At 36.6% G+C, this 25,220-nt stretch overlaps 3 protein-coding genes across 8 annotated transcripts; 1 reads left to right on the forward strand and 2 right to left on the reverse strand.

The window, feature by feature from the left end:
• The first annotated feature begins 82 nt into the window (after positions 1-82).
• Positions 83-4,223, forward strand: LOC113048773 (E3 ubiquitin-protein ligase TRIM39). Its single transcript, XM_026210611.1, has 10 exons — positions 83-1,147; positions 1,255-1,379; positions 1,522-1,602; positions 2,324-2,440; positions 2,535-2,666; positions 2,782-2,910; positions 3,124-3,175; positions 3,281-3,307; positions 3,397-3,423; positions 3,516-4,223. Exons 1-10 carry the CDS (start codon positions 1,123-1,125, stop codon positions 4,073-4,075), a joined length of 1,275 nt encoding a protein of 424 aa, XP_026066396.1. The 5' UTR covers positions 83-1,122; the 3' UTR covers positions 4,076-4,223.
• Positions 4,224-6,797: 2,574 nt separating this feature from the next.
• On the reverse strand, positions 6,798-16,792 carry tp53 (tumor protein p53). 5 transcript variants are annotated; one of them, XM_026210615.1, is made up of 11 exons: positions 16,768-16,792; positions 12,770-12,838; positions 12,508-12,553; positions 12,253-12,426; positions 9,170-9,353; positions 8,944-9,056; positions 8,689-8,798; positions 8,456-8,595; positions 8,250-8,347; positions 7,927-8,030; positions 6,798-7,493 (listed from the first exon to the last, which is right to left on the reverse strand). In XM_026210615.1, exons 2-11 carry the CDS (start codon positions 12,814-12,816, stop codon positions 7,397-7,399), a joined length of 1,113 nt encoding a protein of 370 aa, XP_026066400.1. In that variant the 5' UTR covers positions 12,817-12,838; positions 16,768-16,792; the 3' UTR covers positions 6,798-7,396. The 5 variants fall into 5 exon arrangements, with proteins under 5 accessions (XP_026066400.1, XP_026066398.1, XP_026066399.1 ...); XM_026210613.1 differs by having other exon boundaries at positions 12,253-12,429; XM_026210614.1 differs by lacking the exon at positions 16,768-16,792 and adding an exon at positions 13,526-13,701.
• Positions 16,793-18,910: 2,118 nt separating this feature from the next.
• Positions 18,911-25,013, reverse strand: LOC113048776 (G protein pathway suppressor 2-like). 2 transcript variants are annotated; one of them, XM_026210617.1, is made up of 13 exons: positions 24,818-25,013; positions 24,410-24,433; positions 23,966-24,083; positions 23,745-23,854; positions 23,527-23,639; positions 22,863-22,942; positions 22,664-22,743; positions 22,340-22,514; positions 22,171-22,254; positions 21,594-21,670; positions 21,365-21,460; positions 21,127-21,210; positions 18,911-19,515 (listed from the first exon to the last, which is right to left on the reverse strand). In XM_026210617.1, exons 2-13 carry the CDS (start codon positions 24,410-24,412, stop codon positions 19,423-19,425), a joined length of 1,113 nt encoding a protein of 370 aa, XP_026066402.1. In that variant the 5' UTR covers positions 24,413-24,433; positions 24,818-25,013; the 3' UTR covers positions 18,911-19,422. The 2 variants fall into 2 exon arrangements, with proteins under 2 accessions (XP_026066402.1, XP_026066403.1); XM_026210618.1 differs by lacking the exon at positions 24,410-24,433 and having other exon boundaries at positions 24,818-25,011.
• Positions 25,014-25,220: the final 207 nt, after the last annotated feature.

Genomic DNA, 25,220 nt, shown 5'->3' on the forward strand with positions numbered 1-25,220 from the left:
CTTTGCTATATTGTATATTGAGCCTCATTAGACCAATATAAGGACAAAATATAAGGACAAAAAGTTGCTTATGCAACGACTAGGAGTATACATTCATAACCTTCAGTGTGATCATCTTTTATAAGATAAAGGATGAGCCGTATATATATATATATGAACATCCACCAACCAAGGACTTAACTAATAAAAGCTAAAGTAAAATATGGCCCAATTACTTTCTTATCCAAACATTCTTCCATTATATTTTCCCATTATGTCTACAAAAAGATTAAGGCATTATGGACTCATTAAAGAATCAATGAACATATTAAACTCTCATGACTATTTCATAACAGTTCTCACCGAGTAGATTTATATTACATGTATGAAATGTTTTAGGAAATCGATCCAGCTGATCTGAACTAAATGAGTTCAATTTCATTTTTAAACAATATTTGCAGGTATCTTGAAATGACAGTCATCCAGGTGTGGTGAGAAAAATGAGCAATATTATGATGATGAGCAATAAACAGTCATCATGTCTGTTGCTGTGGCAGTTGTTTGATGTTGTTTTACTGTTGCTGTTTCAGCATGTATTTTTATCAGTTTTACGTCATTCGTTCAATGAAACTGCAATTTCCTATACAGGATATGAACAGTTTCACATAATTCATTTCTGGTCTTGGCTTAGTTTGAATGTAATAATATTGACAGAGATATTGATTCAGTTTTATTTACATTTTAGTTTTAAAGTAGATCAGAAACTATTTATAAGTCAGTTTGCTCAAATTTAAACCAAACACAGTCATGTTTGTATGTTATCTGTTTCATATAAATTATTTTGACTTCACACCTTACAATACCTTTTCAGCCCACATAAACTGATTACATAAGCTTGTGATGCCAGTGCCCTTATCACTGTTCTCCTCTCAGTTAACATGAGTTTACACAAAATGATAGGTGAGATATCGTGTCAGTGGCTAGGGTGGATTGAGAAGACAAAGTTCATTGTGTAGTCCACACAGATGACATGATACTGCAGGAGAGAATCTGGCTCCTTGTGCTCTGCTTCCGTCCGCGTGCAACACACATCTCTGAGCTGGATTGCTCCCGCAATAGAAAAGTGTTTTCCAACCAGCCAATATGAAGAGTATCCTGAAGGGCAATAGTAAGTTTTAGAGACTATGATTTTAGCCACAACACAATAACAATTTAAACTGTGTTTGAATGTTTAAAAACTAGTCTAGATATTATAGATGTTTGTTTTTGTCACAGATTACGAGGCGCCTGAAGCTGGTGCGAGTAACACTATCGGAGCTGTACGCTGGAATCTTCCTGATGAAGATCTTCAGGCTCACAGCTCAGTTCCTAGCAAGAGCACTCATAGTCCTAAACAAAAGGTAATAGATAGATAGATAGATAGATAGATAGATAGATAGATAGATAGATAGATAAATACTTCCTATAGAACTTCCTTTTCTGTACTGTTCTGAAGTTTGACATTATTCCTAATTAATATATCACCTTTCTGTTGTTATACAGGACCTGAAGGATCTCCGCAGCCTGCAGGAATGCATTACATTTATCACTCAGTGGAAACAGGAGGTGGAACATGTCTGCAGGGTAATATGTAATGCTTTTTACAATATCTTCAAATATCACTGCCTTTATAGGCAAGAGGCTGGACATAATCACAGGCTTGCTGATGTTCCGACCAACTATACGCGAGTATGATATTACTGGACAGCACACGTACGTCTTTTAAAGATCTCTTGATCTGTAAAGCATCTGCTGTGTACAAGCGTCCGAAAGAAGACTTTCTTATGCCAGTTTTACATACATTCTAAATCATATACATCTTAAAGACATCTAATATATGTCTTTTTGACCCCCGATAGGAAACGTTTAATAGATGAAGCCTATTGCAGATGAGCAAACACTCTGAAAAATACATCTTGCAGATGACAAATAGACGTCTCCGTGATGTTCTTGTGCTATCAGGATTTGATGGGTTCAATAAATAGTTAATAGTGGGTAACTTACATTTTAAACACAATATTGCCAGATCCTTTGTCTATTTAAGTTTCCAATAAAACCACAGCAGAATTATGCTGCATTCCAGACAACTCGAAATTTTGATTTTTTTCCCATCACTTACTTGGAAATAACATCTGGAATTCTGCCTTAAGTTGGAGATCCATCTTGTGAACTCGTGGCCGATCAGTCAGCCCCAACTTTAGCGAGACATCACTGCTTCCACACAGTAATGGGTGTGTGTTTGTCTACACACAACATCTAAAACATTTCAGTAATAACTGACAGTGTGTGTGTGTGTGTGTTTTAGCCTCGCTCCAGTGCAGACGAAGGCCCAAATATCAGTGTGCATGCAGAGCCACATAGTATGGAGCAATGCCGCAAACTCATCCTTAAGTGGGCACAGGAGCTCAAGAAAGTTGATGATGTGAGTTCATGGATATAAGACACTTATGTTTAAACATCATGCATCGTTTTCATTAAGAAAAAGATTTTATCTGTTTATATTCTCCCTCCTATAGTTGTTTAGTGAGGGCACATGGCGACAACAAAGAGATGCATCTTGGGAGCAGAAAGAGAACAAGGTTGATTCTGCCATGCATATGAAGCAGAAGATCATGGAATGGGCTACAGAGCTACAGACTGTGTCCGAGGTGAGGAGGATAGTGGGTTTGAACCCAGTGTGTAATAATGTGTCAAATCTGTATACAGTATATTATGCATATACATGTATATATATATATAAAAAAAAACATTCCCTGTGTACAGCGCTGTGGTGTGATGAGGCAAGATTTAGCCCGTTTTCTGAAGCAGCTGGAACTGAAGAAGAGGAAAATCTTGACTCTGTTCCCTTTTTTGGAATTCATTACTTGGTCTCTACTGAAACAGGACAGCCAGGTACAAGTTTATGAGAAGAGTTCAATAAACATAAAATAATAATAAAAAAAAAAACGATCAATATAGGCCTATTCAGCTAAACCTCTTCTTATTAACAGTTACAAATTAGAGATGTAACATTATATCATACTGTATATGTTCTACAATACATAATAATGTAATTTAGTAATATAATCAGTATATTTATGTGTATGTATTACAATGTTTTTTTAGGGTGTTGTTCCACAGCTATGGCTCCTCAGCAAACAGCGTACCTGGAAAACAGGTAAAACTTTCACCTTTTAATTTTTTATTAAAAGTGATAGTTTAAATGATTATAAACAATTTTGCCATTCGTTTTCATACTGTACAATTCCATATGTTTTGACAGAGACACCAAAGTACATTCCAAACTCAGGTACTGATTTCTGCATTTATCTTGTTCAGTGCACAGTTTAATGGGGAAAGTATCTAAAATGTTATAATGTTTATAACTGTTTTCTATAGTATGGAGATGGATCCGCAGTGCTTCAGGTATCTCTGATACAGCTGTTTATAATTCATCTGTCAATGAAATTCCTTTTGGCTTAAGAAAGCTTGCAAAATTTACCTTTGCACCTGTTTAGTGGACATCACACTGGACCCTATGACAAGCCACCCATGGCTGCAGCTCTCTGATGACAAGAGAAAGGTACAGGAAGCTCTCAATGAAACTGAAGTGTCCTACAGTACCCAGCGCTTCGACAGCTGGCCGTGTGTCCTGGGCTGGGAAGGGCTCACTTCCAGTCGGTACTATTGGGAAATTGATATTGCCAACAATGGCTACTGGCGTATTGGAGTGACCACTGCATCCTCCAGAAGGAACGGCCGGTGTCCCATGAACCCCTCTGAGGGCTTCTGGACAATATGGAGAAGCACACGGCAGTTTTATGCATGCACCAAGCCAGAAACCGAGCTACCTCTGTCACTTGTGCCCAAAAAGCTGGGAGTGTACCTGGACTATGAAGAAGGACAGGTGTCTTTCTATAAAGTAGAGACACGCTCACATATCTTTACCTTCATCGCAAATTTCCGTGAAAAGTTGTACCCGCTTTTCGCACCACTGGATGGACGCACACTTATCACACTGTCCTCCACAGAAGTCACTCCAGAGGTGTCTTCTCATGAAAGTTTACAATTCTTTTAACTTGACAAATGTTTTAATAGGGGACTAATGATGAGGACCAATAAGCTGCCCTTTTAGTGCTTCGGGCTCAAGAGCATATTGGAAAAGTGGATAAAATGATTACAATCGTCATATCTAAAGGATGAGATCCTGTGGATACTGTGTTTTGGTTGTACAGTATTGTTCAAAATAATAGCAGTACAATGTGACTAACCAGAATAATCAAGGTTTTTCGTATATTTTTTTATTGCTACGTGGCAAACAAGTTACCAGTAGGTTCAGTAGATTCTCAGAAAACAAATGAGACCCAGCATTCATGATATGCACGCTCTTAAGGCTGTGCAATTGGGCAATTAGTTGAATTAGTTGAAAGGGATGTGTTCAAAAAAATAGCAGTGTGGCATTCAATCACTGAGGTCATCAATTTTGTGAAGAAACAGGTGTGAATCAGGTGGCCCCTATTTAAGGATGAAGCCAACACTTGTTGAACATGCATTTGAAAGCTGAGGAAAATGGGTCGTTCAAAACATTGTTCAGAAGAACAGCGTACTTTGATTAAAAAGTTGATTAGAGAGGGGAAAACCTATAAAGAGGTGCAAAAAATGATAGGCTGTTCAGCTAAAATGATCTCCAATGCCTTAAAATGGAGAGCAAAACCAGAGAGACGTGGAAGAAAACGGAAGACAACCATCAAAATGGATAGAAGAATAACCAGAATGGCAAAGGCTCAGCCAATGATCACCTCCAGGATGATCAAAGACAGTCTGGAGTTACCTGTAAGTACTGTGACAGTTAGAAGACGTCTGTGTGAAGCTAATCTATTTTCAAGAATCCCCCGCAAAGTCCCTCTGTTAAAAAAAAGGCATGTGCAGAAGAGGTTACAATTTGCCAAAGAACACATCAATTGGCCTAAAGAGAAATGGAGGAACATTTTGTGGACTGATGAGAGTAAAATTGTTCTTTTTGGGTCCAAGGGCCACAGGCAGTTTGTGAGACGACCCCCAAACTCTGAATTCAAGCCACAGTACACAGTGAAGACAGTGAAGCATGGAGGTGCAAGCATCATGATATGGGCATGTTTCTCCTACTATGGTGTTGGGCCTATTTATCGCATACCAGGGATCATGGATCAGTTTGCATATGTTAAAATACTTGAAGAGGTCATGTTGCCCTATGCTGAAGAGGACATGCCCTTTAAATGGTTGTTTCAACAAGACAATGACCCAAAACACACTAGTAAACGGGCAAAGTCTTGGTTCCAAACCAACAAAATTAATGTTATGGAGTGGCCAGCCCAATCTCCAGACCTTAATCCAATTGAGAACTTGTGGGGTGATATCAAAAATGCTGTTTCTGAAGCAAAACCAAGAAATGTGAATGAATTGTGGAATGTTGTTAAAGAATCATGGAGTGGAATAACAGCTGAGAGGTGCCACAAGTTGGTTGACTCCATGCCACACAGATGTCAAGCAGTTTTAAAAAACTGTGGTCATACAACTAAATATTAGTTTAGCGATTCACAGGATTGCTAAATCCCAGAAAAAAAAAATGTTTGTACAAAATAGTTTTGAGTTTGTACAGTCAAAGGTAGACACTGCTATTTTTTTGAACACACCCCTTTCAACTAATTGCCCAATTGCACAGCCTTAAGAGCGTGCATATCATGAATGCTGGGTCTTGTTTGTTTTCTGACAATCTACTGAACCTACTGGTAACTTGTTTGCCACGTAGCAATAAAAAATATACTAAAAACCTTGATTATTCTGGTTAGTCACATTGTACTGCTATTATTTTGAACAATACTGTAAATTTAAACTTCAGTACATTTGCACAACTCTGAGGATTTTCATGAGTTCCCTTTAATGGAAAATTATGAAATTTGGCATATCCTCAGACCATTCTGGTGTCAATGTGTGCAAAGTTTTCTGAAATTTAAATGCTGTGCCCACAATGCACAGGTCAATTGGTCCTTGTGACTACCAACAGTTTGATAAATCAATATTCTTAAAATCATTTTTTGTTAGGTAGGCATTGTGAAAGAAATGCTCCATTTTATCCAAATCAAAAATGCCTAGGAGTATAATGATGTAAAAAAAAAAAAAAAACCCATCCATGTATAATCCATTAAAATTTTTATTCTATCCCATGATTGTTAACAAAAATGCACGTTTGCTTAATATAGCACCATCTACTGTGGAAAAAGTGTGTACACTTGGGTGGTGTTTGAAACCATTCTATTAAATTTAGGGTATTATGCATCCAGGATGGTTTTGGAAACTTTGCTTCCTAGAGTGCCAACAGTCAATACTTTAAGAGGTTCAGAAAAGTACTATACAAGCACACTGTGATTATTTACCAGCTCCAAATTGATAGTTGTAACAAACAGAGCAATGTTTTTTAGGTTAATACAATGTAATAATTTTATTATTAATCTTAGATGCAATTTTTCGTAGCTCATCTTTATTATTTAAAATCATTTACTATGCTAACTTTACTATGCCATTATGCTGTAAATATGTTATGGTGCATTAATGCTGGAACCAGAAAAGAAATGGAGACTTATAAATCTGAGAGATTTTTTTTTTTTTATAAAGAATGTATATAAAAGCTACAAATAAATGCATGAGCGAATACATGTATGAAAGATAATGGTGTATACAGTAAAAAAAAAAAAAAAAAAAAAAGGCATAAAAATATACATCAAGCAGAATACTATGATCAAGATTACCAGGACGGACTCAAACACAGTTCTTGACAATTTAATTTGCATACAAATATGAACGGAAATTAACCCAATAAGAAGGATTCCAAAAACAAAGTATAATTTTTTTTGTGTGTGTTATTTTTATTACAGTCATTTGGCTTATAACCATTTATGCTGGTTTTATCTACTCAGAAATAGTCTTTTCTTAAAAAAGTTTACAGTTTACAAAATACTGGCATTAATATATTTTTATGAAAAAAAGTGGTCATACAAACTTATCACTACGTGTTTGGGAGGAGAGTGACCTGCACTGACCTACAGCAGGAATAATCCCACACACGGTTAAACCTCAGTGCTGGACATTCATTTATCGGGTCTGCAAACTGATGGCTCCAGTGCTGATAAAGCACCACATACCTACAGCACCCGGCCATCACTAGCCTCATTCATATAGACCACTTCTGAATCAGCTGACTTACAAAGGTCCTAGTGGAATGAACAAGATAACACATGACATACAGGACTGAGGGATCATGGATCTGCAAAATCACCAAGTGCTCCCTATGACAAACTGTTTTGTTCAAACAAAGGGAAAAAAGAAAGAAAGAAAAAAAAAGACATCCCAGCATCCCGCCATCCTAATCAGAATCACTTTTTTCATCTTTAACCAATAGCTTTTTGCCTCTTTTGGGCTCAGGTGTTTGGCCATCCTTCTCCTTCTTACCCTTGGCGAGTCTGCAAAAACAAAAATCAGTAATAAATTAAATTAAAATAACAATAATGTTGTTTTAGTCAATATAAAAACAAGGATCATTTGGATCTGTAAAGTATTAAAAGCAGCCGTCAGTCCGTTGACTCCCTCTGCAGGCATTTGATATAATACATAATGTACATAGGATTTGATTATATTGTTATATTCCATTAGGCTATGCATTTTATTACTTTTATGCAATGGAAGCAAATGGTTACTTGTTTTTGATATTTTATTTGAATCAAGTATTCTTAATATTACATGTATTTTAAGTCCACTTAGATCCATTTTTATTACAAAAAGAAAAATGACCTGATTACTCAACTCATTCTCAGAATAAATGACCAATTACCAAAATATTTGTTAGTGACAGCCCTGGAAAAAAAGATCTTTGTGCAGCGTGTAAGCATCACTTACATTTTCTGCCGGTATCTGTCAATTTCAGATGGAGGCACCACGTCACTCAATTCCAAACTGTCATTAATCATCTTCAGTATTTCATACCTTTCTTTACCCCTCACCTGTATGAAGAGGAGGCTAATATTAAAAGTCATACAAACACAAACTACACTTTGTTAAAGGTCTTAGCCAACCGAATTTGCATTTGAAAAGCACAAGCTATATTAGTACACTAACTCCTTTCACACAGTGGAATTTACCCCTCAATCCAACCAACTACCATGAAAATCACAGGAGGATGATTAAAAAAATAAAAAAACCACAGGAAGGTGCATGATCACCTGCAGGTTATACATCTCTTCATCACTGCTCCCACTCAGTTTGGCCTTTTTACTGCCCTCAGGTCGAGGCACAGATGAAGTTGACTCTTTCGTCAAACCTGGCAGATCAGTTTCAAATTAATATGACATTTTAAAGAAATTAATGCTTTTATTCAGCAATGTATGTGGAATAAAATTGAATTTATTTCATAAACATACAAACTTACTACGTTTATTTGAAGAGGGGGTCTTTCCCGAGGTTTTGGTCTCCTGGTCTTTTCTGAAGTTGCTCTCCTCAGTTTTTCGGTCTCTGCCTGGGCACGCGCACACACGCACCTCAAAAGACCCTCGGCCCAGCAACTGACCACTGCAAGACGAGAGTAAAAGCAGATTTTATGATCCTTGGTATCCACATTGGAATACAATTCACTAACAGAGTAATCAAAGATGGACGACTCACTCATGAGTCTCCAGCGTGATGATTGTGAGGATGGGCCGGCGATTCATCCCTCCCATGCAACTGCTATTGCACATAAAGTTAAATAACACGGTTGTGAACTCCGCTCCCAGCTGAAAAAAAAAAAGAAAGCAGCACAGGAAAGTATGACATTACAATGACGAAAACTTACAACAGGAAAACATTAATACATTTGCAATTATATTCTTTTTAATTTATTTACTCTTGCTTATTATAGATCAAAATACTGAGACTGACTTGAGGAGCTTCGTAGGGAACCACCACACTGTGCCTCAAGTTGACTTCATCCTCCCTGTAAAGAGCACGAGAGTTTCCTTCCACTCGAATCAGGTGAGCAGCAGGAGCCAATCCTGAGGAGGGAGTAAACAGGTGTGTTAATTGATTTTAGTGGAACTTGCACCAGTATAGCTAGTGTTTTCCAGTACAACAGTGTAAGATTGGATGAGAAAGAGCATGTCTATACCATCACCATCTGGGGTTCTCTCATGGTGGGGACATCGACGGACCACCTCAGCCACGTGTTCGGACTTCTTATAAATTGCTGTTGCTCTGACCACTGAGCCCTGGGGAGGGGCAACATCCACCATCATCTGAACTGGACAAGTTTTCGCCAATTGGCAAAAAAGCTTATTCAGATCAGAGGAGTACTGAAATCAGAGACAGAAAATGTGCTTTAAACTCATAAACGAGTCACACTTTTATGTCACAAAGGCCTGGGCGATAAAACGGTATCAATATTTATTAATGGTATGCTGTATTCGATAACAATATAAAAAATGTTCGATAAAGTGCACAATATAGGGACGTGCTATGAGCGATGCAGACAGCACACACAAACACATGCTGAAATGAGTGCTGTGCCTGCCTGTGATAAGGATGTTTTGTAAGTCTACTCTAGCCCACAAGATGCGCCACTGCTTCGTTATTCATTCAAAATATTAGAGAAATATAGAAGCTCATTGTGAGAAGATCTTGATTAGGCGAAAATCGAAAACAAGCCATTCACACAAAATGCATATTCAGCACATTTTGAGACGGACAAATGAGTCTGCTGCACTCGCATCTCACACGAGATGTAATATTAGCCTTGCAAAGTTAAATAATGTTAAATAAAGTTTAATAAATAAATAAGCTTTTAGAAAACACGTTGCAAATTTGTTCATACCTTTTCACTGCGTCTCATTTTTAAATGCAATCTGCTTGATGGGTGATTCGGCTCTTTGTATTAAGCAATGCATAAATTATGCCGTTTTGTTCAAAATTGTATATGCAATTTAACAAATTATATTTGATTTATATGAGTTAATTTAATGTAATGCAGTTTTTTTTTATTTTTATAAACATTTATTTTCTTGTTGATAATTTAAATGTGCTGCATTATTTTGCTCATTGCGCCCTCCTGTGGCCTCAGGAGACAAGACAAAAGTTTCCTTAAGCCACATTTAATCTGTATATAAAACACATACACACACAGCTCTGTTTTATAAAAGATTATTTAAAAAAAACAAACAAAAAAAAAACAATATTAATAACTGAAGGATATGAAACATATCATTGATACATTTTTTAGCTATATCGCCCAGCCCTAACTTCACAGCAGTTAGTTTTAGCAATAATCACACAAGTCAACAGAACGTTCATATCATTTATTATTGAAAATGCTAACTGATATAAACGATGGCATAAGATGATCAACTAGCAGTCCAACAATTGAACACTAATTGATCAGTGAGTTCAGCTACTTTAACTATAATTTTGGTGCTTTAAAGTGAACATCTTTAAGAGAGGTTTTAATGGACTGACAGAGTGCCAACAATAACAAATACATTTATCTCCTTTAAAACACCACTACTACAGGTGAGGTTAAGTTAAGTTCAGACATCTAATATTAAACTGATTAGATTTAAAATAGTACATATTCTATCATTTATCACATTCAACATTTGAGCTTTTGAAATCGTATTGTCCTCTTACCATCCAGATCATGTGCAGTCGGTGTAGTTTCTCACAGGATCTGAAACACACCAGCTTGACTATCTTGCACTACAACAGCCTAAAATTCTACTCTCTTTTCTAAAACTGTTTTACAGGAAATTTTTGGATGCCAAGCGTCCCTGCTCAGAGTCTTGTAGACTGCTGTTTTCTGCAGAACTGACACTCCCCTCGCCCCTCCCTCCCCCACTGCTCTATGAGGACAAGTTCAGACATGTTCAAACTCCAGATACAGCTTACTAATAAAACACTGCTGCTCAAAACATTAAAGGTAAAAACTAATATTAAAGATTTCACAGATTACAAGACTAAGTAAAATATAAATACTGTCAGAATGAATAATGTTAGATGGCTAAACACAATAGAGACTGACAAAGCTAGATGTACGAGTCATTACTAATGTAATTGGTAGTGTACACTGAGGAGTAGGTGAAAGCTTCTTTGACAACGAATGTAGTCATCTTATCTTCTGCCATGCAGCCATCTTAGAGCAACACCTCTTTCTACATACTGCACACTAGAGTGTGTATTAAACTAGATTTACTAAAATACACAGATAATCTACAGAAGCTATAGCTTTTTCTCCAAATGTAGCTTTCTAATATTCCTGATATTGTACACAATGACTGTTATTGGCTATGTAATTATTTTTCTAAGTCTCTCTGGATAAAATAATCTACTAAACACGCACAAGTGTAAATGCACAGCCTTTTCTCTCTGGACCCTCTCCAAACTGATTTGCTTCTATCCATTCTTCAAACTGCTTCTGTAGGGTTGTGTGGCATCAACAAATAAAAAGGAAATAGCCTTGCTAAAAAATTAGGATCTGAAAAAAGTACAACAGATGAAAGAGAGATAGAAAAAAAAGACTTGGTGAGGGGTGGGAGGCTGTGGGGCAGCACTTTTTTTTCCTTTTTAACCCCATCGCTACCGGAGATGTTTTTGGCGCTCTACAGGAGAACATGCCCATTCATGTCTTCAGATAATGCAATAAGAAACTGCTAAAATCAATTTCTTATTTTACCCACTCCAGATGTTAGATTGACAAGCTGTATGACCACAGAAGCTCTCTACACCAGAGTAGCGAATACACAAAAGATGGGAATTCTGAAGTATTATTTTGGACAGGAACGAAGGAGGTGATGAAGAACTATTTAAGTCTGGCGGTATCCTGGCAACATTCCGATCCAGCGCTCACCAGAAAGGACAAGGAGTCTCCACATGACCTCAGGTACAAATGCATCTACGTGAATATTTTAATCTAACATCTACATAATAATGGGAGTTCACTACTAACTGTGACTAACTTTTAACTAGATATTACCACTAACACTGATCTACTCTCACAAGAAACCGTTTTATCTCCAAACAGAATATGAACAACCAATAGCAATAATCTGAAACTACCAAAATGATTTCTCATTTATTTAGGATGCTAGTGTATAGTATTATAAGATTGGAGGAATTATATGGGTGATCGAGTACACTAAAATGCCACATTTTATGCAAGATGAGTACTGTATGCATGGATGCATGTGTGTATTTTTAACTCACAGTGCAGGTCACAGATTTGGCCGTGCCAGATTGCGGGAACCCCAGTTTGAAGCCATGCTCCCCGGGATAATCAGTGGCAACTGGAACAGAGGCGGTTGGAGGGGAGGTGGAGGGCTGAGGCTGTTCAGTCTGCACGTTATCAAAAATATTTGGGTCGAAGGGGCTTGGAAGATACTGCTGAAAAACACATAAGAGTCCAGCACTGAAAAACAAGTATGTATACCGGAGGGTATGTACAGGCTTATTTAACAATACCTCATCATTGATCAATTCCCAGCAAGTGCCAGCTTCTGGAGTGGAACTGGGACACAAATTGGGAGAGAGAGTTAGAATTAGTTTAACCTTAAACTAATAAAGCACACACAGTATACATAGAGTACTGATGCAAAATGACAAGTTCAATAGATCTTGACCAACCCAAAATAAATAACCATAAAATTGTTACAGAAACCTTACATAATAAGGCCTGCACCCACATAAAACTGAAGATATGACCGGGTCTCTGTTGCAAACTTACATGAGGTTTTTCTCCCACAGGTCGGCAAACTCTTGACTTTCGGCCATGGCTTGTTTTAGATTCGCAAAACTACAGATATAACACAAAACTTTCAGTCAGCTCAGCACTGGGAGAAAATGTAAAGAAAATACAACTCCTCGTTGGATATATATATATAAAAAAACGGTTCAGTCGTCGACGTTGTTTCTTTACGAAGTGCGATTAATTTTTAATTAAACAACCAAATCACGTAAATATTACCCAAAGGTTTTAAGGAAAGGTTTAAATCAAGTGACAGCTAAACGGAAACATTCATATAAGCGCTCTTCTATGAGCCAAGTTTCGAAAACACCGCTTAGCTAATCAACGCTAGCTAATTTGTAGCTAACTTTACCGATAAAGTGGAAAAAAAACAACAACAACATTCAGACATCAAAGGCATATTCCTTAAAAAGACACAACGAAACAACGTGTTGCATTAAAAACCTATTTTAACATCTTCTACTGCTAACTAGCGAACCGGATTCATGACTGACGTTGCGATAACGTTTAAAGCGCCGTTGGGCCTCTGAGTTTCCGCTGTTGTTAATTCATTAGTTTTAGTCGAATTTTTTTTAATCAGCTTTTATTGCATCGACGTCAGCTCTTTAAAATAACAATATCTGCACGCATAAAGTAATACTGTATGCTAAATTCCGAGTTTATTGCAATAATTAGTTTCGAATAAAACACTTATTGTTAAAAATGTGTACACACGGATAACGAATCAGCACTTACTTCGCCGACCTCCTCTCTCCAAACGGTTTTCACGGTACTCTCGTAAGAGTCTTTCGGTGATGAGTCCGAGTTACTCACGCAAGGTCCAAAACAACAAAACGTTAAAAACAGGCCTCTTAAAAATCTAAACCAAAATCCACGCGTGGTCTTTCAGGGGATTTCCCCACAGGAGGAGTCTGCTGACGTCAGCATCACCTGACTGACCTGAATGAATTAAATGAAAACAAGAGAGAGAAAATAACGATTTTTTTAATAGATGACTGGTCATTTCGTTCGCATTTTGAAATTTAAAATGATCTAAATGTTACCAAAAACCGCGCATAATTTTACAAAAGGCGCGAAATCTGCGTAACGAGGAAGTTGTCAGTTCGTTTTTATTACAGTGCGTTGCATTCAGAGAGCGTTCCGAATACAAAAGATATATATATATATTTTTATTCTATTTAATACTGGATTACACGACGGGACGTATTTTGCAAAGCGTATCTATCGATGCATATGCAAATAAAAAAGAAGTTTGAGATTGAAAATACAGAGACAGATGGACCATTGATTTTATTAGGTTAGAAAAACGAATGAGCTCATCTCCATTATATGGTATGGTAAACCTCAAATCAAAACTATACATTTATTTATTTAAAACTATAAAAATCCAGGGATTAACCTAGATTTACAAATTTTTGTATACATATGTTGTGTGTGACTGAAGAAATGTCACCAAATAATTAGCTCCAGAGGCCTTACAAAATAACTGTTTACCCAATTCACAGACACAGTATTTCTGTGATTTATAAAATCATGCATGAAACCTGTGACCAGTCAGTTGAGTCCCCACATCACTTAAATAATAGAAGATGAGGTCTTTCATGATCGATTCATCACTCAGACTGAAAGTGGTGTTATGATGAATAACATTTCAGAAATGTTATTATTTGCTGTTATACGTCACTCACATTTATGATATTCAACCCTTTAATTTACATTCTGCAGTATGCATGCATTTACGAGGAAGGAATGCTTGTACACACATTAGAAAATTAATGGAGCTTAGAGGCAGTTTTTGGTCTACAACAGAAACTGTGATCCAGCAACCGGTGAGTCAACATTAACACCATTCTCTCTTTTGCATTTTGTGATTTAATAACACACCAGAAGAAATACAACCATCAGAAACAAGTTAGTTTGGTTTACAATCTAAACTCTATGCTCCCATATGAAAGTACTAATTACACTTGTGCATCTCTGTTGTTCTCGGAGATAACAATGACAAATCAGTCACAATGCAAATCACTTAATTTGATATTATGATTAATTCATTATGAGAGATTTTTATATATATATATAAAGAAAAGTGGCATTGGTATTATATTAAAAAAGAAACATTTCCAATAAATTCCAACAAATATATTCCAATAAAATAAATTCCAAATATATACTTTGTATAGTTAACATTACCAAGTGCAGTGGTGCATATATAGTGTTTTATTTCTGTAACAGTATTGTGTTTTAGAGAAAGAAAAGAAAATATTTTGTAGAACATGTAATAGACCCATTACAGTATAAAAGACATAATGCAATTTTACTAATTGTTGTTTTTCCTTTGCTAATTATGCACTTAATGGATGATAATTTATTAATAAAAATTACGAGCAATTCATTTTTATGATGTCAAAAGCTATCCTGGCCTTTACATCACTTAGAACTTTACACAGCTTTGAGTTTTGTAATACATTTTTCACCAAAAAGCAAAAATTATGGTGATGGACATTATAAACCTAGTTGCAAAAATGCAAAAAAGAAGACATAAAAATGTTTGCCCTTTTTTCTGATGATGCTTCAGAGTAAGGCATGTGTGTGCATGTGTGCGTGAGGGAACATTCGATACAGTTTCTTAAACCTACAGCTAAAATGGCATGTTTTGAATTTCTCTGTTAAAAGAAAAATCTGATAATTGTATAAAATACACTTTTTTTGTTTATAGTGTGTAGCCTTTATTTAAGAAAACATAAAATCTCTCGGTAAACTCTCAGTAGATACTTTGCACTTTATTCAACCTTTTAACTTGGTTTTATGAATAGAACACACTCTGAAGTATCATAGGTACAGCAAATGATTTTTTTAAATGTAAATATGTTGTGTAATTTGATTTTTAGCATATATTTTCATTAACGGCATCGACTTGTATTTTTCCTCAGTGTTTGTTCAAAGTATGTTTAGAATTCTAACTTATCAGTATTATAATTGTTATAGAATCATAATTTTTAGGATAAACAACATGATTACAATAAATGATAAACCCCATCTCACATTTCTTCATTTTCTCAAAAGTCTAATTCTGATATGCAGTTATCACAATAGCATAAAATGTACCAAAGAGAAGTATAATATAAGATTTCATAATATAAGAAAAAAAGATTTGATTTTCTGTTCAAATCGAAAGGAAATGAGCAAATATATAAAAGAAACACTCCTGCAAATCCCAAAATGGCTGACACATCATTGCACAACTCTAATTTTCTATAATGCATATAAAATCATAAATATTTTACAAGACTAAATAAATAATCGTAATTCGGAGATAACACTGAGATTCATCTTTGTTTTTCCTTGAGTCTTATCACTCTTTATGAAGCACATGTAAATTAGCAGTTAGCAACCAGGCACCTCTGCCTAAACCAAGGATAAAAATATTAAAAACACAATGAAAGATCTCCGAACTTGCATAAATAAACGTAAATCGAACAATTTTACATCAAATTTGCTTATAAATAAAGACATTTGTCCAGAGCTCGTATAGATCAGCTACCTTTTCACCTACCTGTTAATGTTTGGTGCTTCAGTCCTAGAACATGGAATAAAGTTCTCAAATCCCGAATATGAAGTCGAAGGATACGCAGGTTCCATCTCGCAAATTAATCGCGATCAACGGAGCGCAAATATTGTAAATATTCATCAGTTTGAGAAAGAAAGGTGGCTTCTTGAGTTTATGCAGTGAACTTGTCAAATAAGAACCAAAAACGTCATGAAGGGGGGTCAATGGACAACCAATAGATTTTTGTGCGCCTTTTTAAAATATGGATGAACCACATATCCTCTAAAATACCCGGGAATAAATTTCGGCCCTATAGCATAATTAATTACAACTTGTGACATCTCCACAACTAAATCCAAAGCACTGGCAAAATACGATATTGAGTAAAATCCAAAGACAAAAATATATGTACTCGGATATTGTCACTTACTTGATTTATAGGAAGATAGAACTCGAAAAATAAACAAAAACCATAACCATCGGTACCCAGAGAGGCAGTACTTTCCTGCCAAAGAGACGAAGAGTCAGACCCATTCATTTGTTGTCACTGCACTTTCATTTTGACACATCTCGTAAAAAAAACAAAACAAAAAAAAACTGATACACCAAGAATTCTGTTTCTTTTTCTATCTGCAAATGTATTTTTCTTGTTTTTTTCTAAAGGAGCCCATCTTCATGAGTCATGAGAGGCTTTCTTTCTCTCTCTCTCTCTCTCTCTCTCTCTCCCTTCTTCTCTCTCTCTAATACTGGCTCAAACTGCATTGTCAACTTCCGCCCTGCTTTCTCTCCAGTGGCTGGCCTGCATACAAAACCTCCCAACCATTTCAATGTCCCATACATTCTGCATTTTCATTTCCATTCAAAAACGATGATAGCGACCAAATGTGCTTTACTTGTACTGTCTTGTTTGTTCTGTCACATTTTGCAGCTCTCTCATTCTCTTCCGATGAGCTGAATCTTCCCGCCTGTTTAGTCACATGTTGCCTCTCACGTCACTAATTTTGCCAGCATCACACTGTACACACTTCATTTAACACACAGAACAACAAACAACTGGCTTTCGTTCGAGTCTGATACAACAGCTGAAGAGGCAGCAGGGAGTTTCACTTTGATTTTTTTTCTTGTCCTCGAGTTGACTATAGGTTAACGTGTTGCAATCTGAGGTTTGGTTTTTTCGGGGGAGACTGAAAGAGAAATGGTGACTGCATAACTGTTTCAAAGAAATCTTGTATTATCGCATTCATTGAGCTCTCTTAAGTCACAGACGAATGGGTTCATTGTTATTCTCTGAGCACACACTCAAAGTTAGCCCAAAGGAGTGAATTGAGGTGTTTTGTAGCCTTTTATATCTTCAAGAAGCTTGGTTTATGTCATCTTCAACATGAATCACTCAGTCACATAATTCTCACTTTGGCTCGCTCTCTGACGGTTTGAGACGGAGAGCAGTTTCAAAAAAAAAAAAAAACCCAGCTCAGGCCAACAGTAAGTGGGCGGGCCGGAGGTGAATCAACAGCTAAATTTGTGTTCGCTGTCTTTCACACACACAGACACACAGAATCTCTAATTCCCGCTCTTTTCTACATGCATATACTGGCAAATTTTTTATAGCAGACATTCACTTCATTCATACTTGCACATAAGCACAAACACTCAAGACTGGACCACATTTAGAGCGCGTATTGTTTTATACATATTATTTGTCAAACTAAACTTAATCTCATCTTTGAGATGCAACCACAAAAAGGTGTCTATTAGACCCTTCAGTAAATGCAAGTACTGTAAAAGGAGTGGTACGGAAAAGGAGGCAGACAAGTTCCAACCTACACAACTTCCTCCATAACTTCCTGTCAAGTTTTAGCGGTTTTTGAGAGGACCTTCTGGAAGTTTCTGATGGCTAACCACACACTTCCATGGCATTTTACTAACAGTACCCTTGTCAGGTTTTATAAAATTACAGCTCATCCAGAAATAACCATTCGGTCATTATTTGCTCTCACTCATATCATTCCCAACATTTTTCTTCTTCAATGAAACACAAAAACATATTCCATTTGTGTTCCACCAAAGAAAGTCAAAGGTTTTTGAAAACATGAGGGTAAGTGAATAGAGATTTTTCATTTATTTAACATTACTGAACAAGTGATTTACTTATAATGGCTTCAGAATTTGAGATGCTTATAAGCTAGAGGGAAAGCTGTAAAGTTGTGTCCCTTATGAGTTATCTAAAATAAAAAGAGAGAGAGACAGAAAAAGAAGTAAACCTTCAGCTTAAATAGTTAATTCCTGATGTATTTAACTCAAGGGAAATTTTGGGTAGGACAGACTAAATAGAGTGGCATCCTTTCAAGATGAGGTGAAGAGCTATGTGGTCAATAATGCTGGGGATTTCCACAGTATTTAAGAGGAACAGCCAACAGCGAAACAAAAGATCTAATTGAATTGAAAAAGACATGTCGAGTGCTGAATAAATTTCATCATCAAGGTATTTACATAAGCCAATATCAAAAAACACTTCCACCCAACCACATAATTGAGTGCCACTAAAAATAATTCACACAGACAAAAGAAAAATCTAAATAAAAAGTTTTTTTCTACACAACTATTTATTACCGTTTTAACAAGCTCTTTTAAACAGATTATTCATAAAATTAGTTTTTCATTGCAATTTTGTTAAATTCAGTAGGTTGGCTAAAAACATTACATTTACAATTTAAAATCATATGAAATCTGAATTGGAGAAAAGGTGCATTCATCAGTGTTAATGCAAGATCTAGGCGGTCCCAATTTAACTCTAGTTGTGTCATTTAGTGATAGTATTATAATTTTACTAATGTTGGCACACCTGTTGTCCACGTCTTCAAATGCATAAAATAAACTCTCAGGCTGTAATATTGAAATAAATGGCAAATCCTGTTGCAAAGGGATGTCTACCAGCTGAAGAATAACAGAAAATGACTTGCATGTGACATTAACCCAATCAATAGCAAAGCATTGTGTGGTATTTAGCTTTAATCAAAAATCCTTCAAAGTATAAGTGGTGAATCTTATTTTTCAACATCTATCTGCATTATACTGAAATTAAAAGCTATTTGCCATGGTGGTAAAACCTCTGCCCTGCTTGGCTGTGCGAAAGGTAGGTGTGGCGAGGAGATGGCTGAGAAGAGCTTTGAAATGTAGCCTGTACAACAAAAGGAGAGAAAAACAAATAATGTCACTTTCCTTAAACAGATTTTATACAGACATTAAATTATTGTTCCTCAACAATTTGGTATATTTTTGATAACTTATATTCACTATTGATTTTTTCTTGGAAATATGAAATCTGATGTTCATCAATTAAGAGAGATATGTGTGTGTGTGTATGTATTTATATATATATATATATATATATATATATACACACACACACACACACACACACACACACACACACACACACACACACACACACACACACCTATTCAAAAGTTTGGGGTGTTATGATTTTTTTTTTTAAATGTTTCTGAAAGAAGGCTCTTATGCTCACCAAAGCTGAATTTATTTGCTAAAAAATACAGTAATATTGTGGAATGGAATGCAATGTATTTTGAAATTTATTTATTTTTGTGTTGGCAAAGATGAGTTTTAGCAGCCAAATAGTTGTGTTGCTTAGTGTTTTTGTGGAAACTGTGATATATAATTTATATTTTTAAGGATTCTTTTATTAATATAAAATTGAAAAAAGCAGCATTTATTTAATATGGCCACAATAAAATGCCACTCTAAAATGTGCAGTTTTATCATACAGCACAATGCCACAGATGTTGCAAGTTTTGAGGGAGCATGCAATTGGCATGCTGACTGCAGGAATGTCCACCAGAGCTGTTGCCTGTGAATTGAATGTTCATTTCTCGTCTTTCTCGTCTTAACTGACTTTAGTGGGCAAATGGCCACATTAGATGGCGTCTGGCATTTTGGAGAGGTGTTCTTTTCACAGTTGAATCCCGGTTTTCACCGTACAGGGCAAATGGCAGACAGCAAGTATAGCGTCGAGTGGGTGAGTGGTTTGCTAATGTTAATGTTGTGGATCGAGTGGCCCATGGTTATGGTATGGTTATGGTATGGGCAGGCTTATGTTATGGACAACGAACATGGGAGGATTTTATTGATGGCATTATGAATGCACAGAGATACCATGACGAGATCCTGAGGCCCATTGTTGTGCCATTCATCCATGACCATCAATTCATGTTGCAGCATGATAATGCATGACCCCACAATTCCTTGAAGCTGAAGACATCCCAGTTCTTGCATGGCCAGCATACTCACCGGACATGTCACCCATTGAGCATGTTTGGGATGCTCTGGATTGGCATTTACGACAGCGTATTTCAGTTCCTGCCAATAGCACAGCCATTGAAGAGGAGTGGACCAACATTACACAGACTTGCATTGGTGGTCACACCAGATACTGACTGGTTTTCGGACCCCCACGGACCCCCCAATACTGTAAAACAGCACATTTTAGAGAGGCTTTTTACTGTGGCCAGCCTAAGGCACACCTGTGCAATAATAATGCTGCCTAATCAGCATCTTGATATACCACTCCTGTGAGGTGGATGGATTAACTCGGCAAAGGAGAAGTGCTCACTAACACAAATTTAGACAAATTGGTGAACAATATTTGAGAGAAATATATATACATATATACATATATATACATTTCACTGAACAAACCTTTGAATGGTAGTGTATAAATGTACATGCATGCTATAATTAAAGAAGTATATTTGGTTCAGACAGAACTCACTGCATGTGCTTGTTGTGAGGGCGTTCCATGCGTGAATGCGCCTGGGGAAGCTGGCCTTGGTGGATGTGCATATGGTAAGCCAGACTGTCCAAAGAAAAACCACAAGACATTTATGCTCAAAACATGTCAATAGCAAAGAAATCCTACTATTTTAGGCTAAAAATATATGAATTCCCTTTATCTTAATCAAGTGAAAGACTATGATAATATAGATTTCATGAATTGGCTTGGCTCTGACCTTGCCAGGAGGGATCTGGACAGCAATAGAGGGAGTAGGCAGTAAACCTGCAGCGCTCACATGCAGAGCCTGCGGATGCATGGGCCTCAATGGACTCTGAAAACCCAAATATGAGTAATGTTTGCACGGACACAGGCATCCAGTAAACCTCTGCACTCAGCTGTTCAAAGCAGCTGACCTTCCTTTGTTCCTTTTTATCAGAGTTTACATCCTGACCGGCCCTACTTACCGAGTCTGTGAAACCGGACTGCTGGTTAGCATGTTCCAACTGTTTCTGCAGGGGAATTCCAGCACTGGGGATGTAACCTGGAATAAAAGAAGAAATACAGAAGGATTGCAAAGGTGTCTGCCAAAAGGACAATGGAAAGAACTTTTAACACCTATGTGGGACAGGCCCTGTTTTATTCATTTAAAGTGACAGTAAAATATGTATAATGTTAAAAAAGTTTTCTATTACAAATAAATGCTGATTCTGTTGACTTCTTATTCATCAACAAATCCTCAGTTTTAAGAGAATTTTAAAAAGTATTTTACAATATTACAGTTTTAAAAAAATATTTTTTGATCAAATAAGTGCAGTCTTGGTGAGCACAAGATACTTCTTTTTAAACATTAAAACTAAACTGACACATAACTTTCAAATTAGTAATCCTAACTAAAACTGCACCTTCGATTGGATGATTTGAAAAACTATTTATGCACTGCAAAATTAGTAACCACTTATCGCCACACGTATTTAGATATACGATTTAATTCTAAAAGTATGCTACAGTGTAGCAAGATGAATGTAGGCACATTATACACACCAGGCTGAGAGGTGAAATGACTGTGGACCGCATAGCCCTGCTGCTGATGGGGCAGGTACGTCATGGCCTGGAATGCTGATGCACCTGGGAACAGAAAATTATAACATCTTAAAAGTAACACATATCCACATCTAAATATATGGACTGAATGAAAATATGAACAAGGCACCTCTAAGTTGTGAACCACTGGCATAGTTGGCTGGCACTGGCTGGCTGGAGGCAAAAGGTGATGTATGCTGCGGCTGAGTGACTCCATACGGGCTGTGACTCGGCTGGCCTCCAGAATACTGGCCGTGCTCTGTTCCACCTGCACTGAACCCCGGCTGAGACTGGAAATGACGCGTCTGAGACAGTGGCAAGCATCCAATAATGTTTTAATGAACTCAAGCACACACACACCGGAAAACAAATGCAGTTTGTGAATGCTAGCTGAACCAGGTGTCCCTCATTATTATTACAAATGGATTGATTTACACTAAAATATCACACTTACAGGAATGACTTGAGACTGGAAGAGCTGTTTGCTCCGTTCCCCAAGAAGAGCACCTGGACGCCCATGACTAACCTGACCCCCTGAGTGAAAATAAGCAGTGGAGAAAAATGAAGTCATTACTGAAGGGCAATTCTAGTCAATTCTGACAGCTACAGCTTTATACTTTGACTGATCACTGAAGAGGCCAAACAGTGGTCACCTTGCATGCTGAGAAGGTGCTGCCCAGAGTGCATGGCCATATTAGGCTGGTATGTTGCCGAAGTCAGAGTTGTCATGTCACTGTAAACATATAAAAGAATTCTAGTTATAATAAACTGATTAACAAATGTCATTTTCAAAATCTCTGACCACTATGGCCTGTCATATATGTGTATTATATATATATATATATATATATATATATATATATATATATATATATATATATATATATATATATATATATATATATATTCATTCACATACCGTATACACAACCAAGTCTTATGCTCAACAAGGCATACACAAAAACAGTAAAACTGTAATATTGTGAAATATTATTAAAATTTAAAATAACAGAACTCATTCCTGTTTGATAAGTGCCAGTCAGAAGACATTTTATTAAAAACAATTCTTTTATCATCATGTTTGCTTCTTCGGCTCTTCTCCGGCTTTCTCAGTCAACTTCTTGACTGTTAAAACAGTTTTGAGTAACGTTACCAGACAAAACACTTGGTTTGGATACCAGACAACTACGCTGACTAGTTGTTAGATCCCATACAAAACGGATAGGATCTGTTTTCTGGGGCTTGATAAACTATTTATCACGTGGAGACCTAACTTTTTCATTTGACATCTGAATTTGCCAGCTCTCTTTTGCATACCTCTGTTCTTTGCGTCGTCTTTTCTCTTCCTCATGTAGGACTTTCTTCAGCTGCAGAAAAAGCTGATGCTTCTCCTCCTGAAGACCCTGCAGCTTCACTCCCATCTTCATTATCTAATAAGAAATAAAGGGTTGTTCATGAGTCCTTAACAACAACATAACTACAACACCATTTGTAAATAATCCAAGTATTAGTATGCAGCAATCATAAAGACGGACCTGTTCTTTTGTTTCCTCTAAAGACATTCTCTCCTCCATCTCTTTCTTCCTCTTCCTCTCTTCCTCTTCTTTTAGTTTCTGCTCCATCATTTTGTCAACCTCTTCTTCCTCTGAGATAAACAAGTGATAAGGGATCACACAGTACACATGATCAACAACACCCTAATTCAACATGGGAATTATTTTAGTAGAAATAATATAGAGCAGAATTGTGGGCTCACCTTGCCTCTTCCGCTCTCTCTCTCTCATAATGTGCTTGTGCAAGGCACGTGCCATGGCATTAGACAGTTTAGGCCTCTCCAGAAGAGCCGGCATGATGGTAGGGATTGGCGGTGCCAGCTGTTGAGATGTTAGAAAATTTTTACAACATTAATATCTGCATTTCTAGACTCTAATGAGTCCACTAAACTGACTCATTCAGATTTTAGTGGCTTTACCACAACTAAAATAGTCAGAGTGAGAAACAATTCAAGAACTGATAGTCTGGAAATTATTTAACCATGTTAAATGTCAACGTTAAAAATGTAACAGAACCAAGTACATTCTAAGTATTGCAGTACAGCACGATTTAGATATCTGACGGGTTCAGGAAAACACATCACAAACACAAACTTAAGCTGTCAAAAAGTTGACGAGCCTTACTAACGGTTTATAAACCAACTTACCATATCAATTCTAAAAACCAAAGACTACGAGTTAGAGCAAAATATAAATAAGAAGAAAGATAAGTGGTAATCTGAGAAGCAATACAAGGCAATAAATGAGCAAACTAGCGAAACGGGGTTAGCTCTTTAACGGCCTCACAAGCTAGCTGGCTACGCTTGCATTAACCTGAACGTTTTTACAGTCGATTCAGTAAATGTTTCCAAGAAAATTATTTTTCAAAAACTTTCAAAATTATACAGACGAAAGCTATTTCAGTCTTTTCTATTTGCAGTAAGTTGCATTATCACCTAACCATTGGGCCAGCAGGCTAACGGCTCAAGTGACAGCCTAGTCAGCTAGCTTGCAAAATTAGCGAACTAAATATAAAACTCTTGCAGTGACATTCGTGGAATCTTCATGTAACGCACTTTTGTCCGTTTCTGAGTTTAAAAGTATGCTGAGCTTGTCTGTAGGCTTTCCTTAAAGAAAAATAAACAAATGTATCAGTAATTAACCAAACTAAAAATGGACAGGAAGCCCAGTTTGGCGCACTTCCTCTGGGGGCGTGTATTGATGACGACATGTCACGTGTCAAGGAGCAGGAACGAAACGCCCATCATAATATTTTTGCTTTTTTTTCTCCACTTAAGACAAGTCTTATAAATAATATATTTATATAGTTTTTTTTTATATCAAAATTTATATTTTGCTTTAGTCTAAATAAATGGCTATTAGCTAAATCTAGTATACATAAATGTAAATATGTTGGAAATATTTATTTTTTTAATTTGAATGCAAAAGTTCAGCAACATATAAAATAAAACACAGTTT

Source organism: Carassius auratus, chromosome 30, assembly GCF_003368295.1.
Source record: "Carassius auratus strain Wakin chromosome 30, ASM336829v1, whole genome shotgun sequence".
Lineage (NCBI taxonomy): Eukaryota > Metazoa > Chordata > Actinopteri > Cypriniformes > Cyprinidae > Carassius > Carassius auratus.

Excerpts from the sequence above, each read along its gene's own strand:
- LOC113048776 (XM_026210617.1), bottom strand. Across the intron at positions 22,744-22,862 it reads GCACCTTCTCAGCATGCAAG|GGGGTCAGGTTAGTCATGGG; the intron begins GTGACCACTGTT and ends ATTTTCACTCAG. Across the intron at positions 21,671-22,170 it reads TCATTTCACCTCTCAGCCTG|GTTACATCCCCAGTGCTGGA; the intron begins GTGTGTATAATG and ends CTTTTATTCCAG.
- tp53 (XM_026210613.1), bottom strand. The coding sequence starts at position 12,816 with ATGGCCGAAAGTCAAGAGTTTGCCGACCTGTGGGAGAAAAACCTCAT. Across the intron at positions 8,596-8,688 it reads ATCACGCTGGAGACTCATGA|TGGTCAGTTGCTGGGCCGAG; the intron begins GTGAGTCGTCCA and ends CTCGTCTTGCAG. Across the intron at positions 8,348-8,455 it reads CCCCTCTTCAAATAAACGTA|GTTTGACGAAAGAGTCAACT; the intron begins GTAAGTTTGTAT and ends CTGATCTGCCAG.
- LOC113048773 (XM_026210611.1), top strand. The coding sequence starts at position 1,123 with ATGAAGAGTATCCTGAAGGGCAATA. Across the intron at positions 1,603-2,323 it reads AGGTGGAACATGTCTGCAGG|CCTCGCTCCAGTGCAGACGA; the intron begins GTAATATGTAAT and ends TGTGTGTTTTAG. Across the intron at positions 2,911-3,123 it reads TACTGAAACAGGACAGCCAG|GGTGTTGTTCCACAGCTATG; the intron begins GTACAAGTTTAT and ends ATGTTTTTTTAG.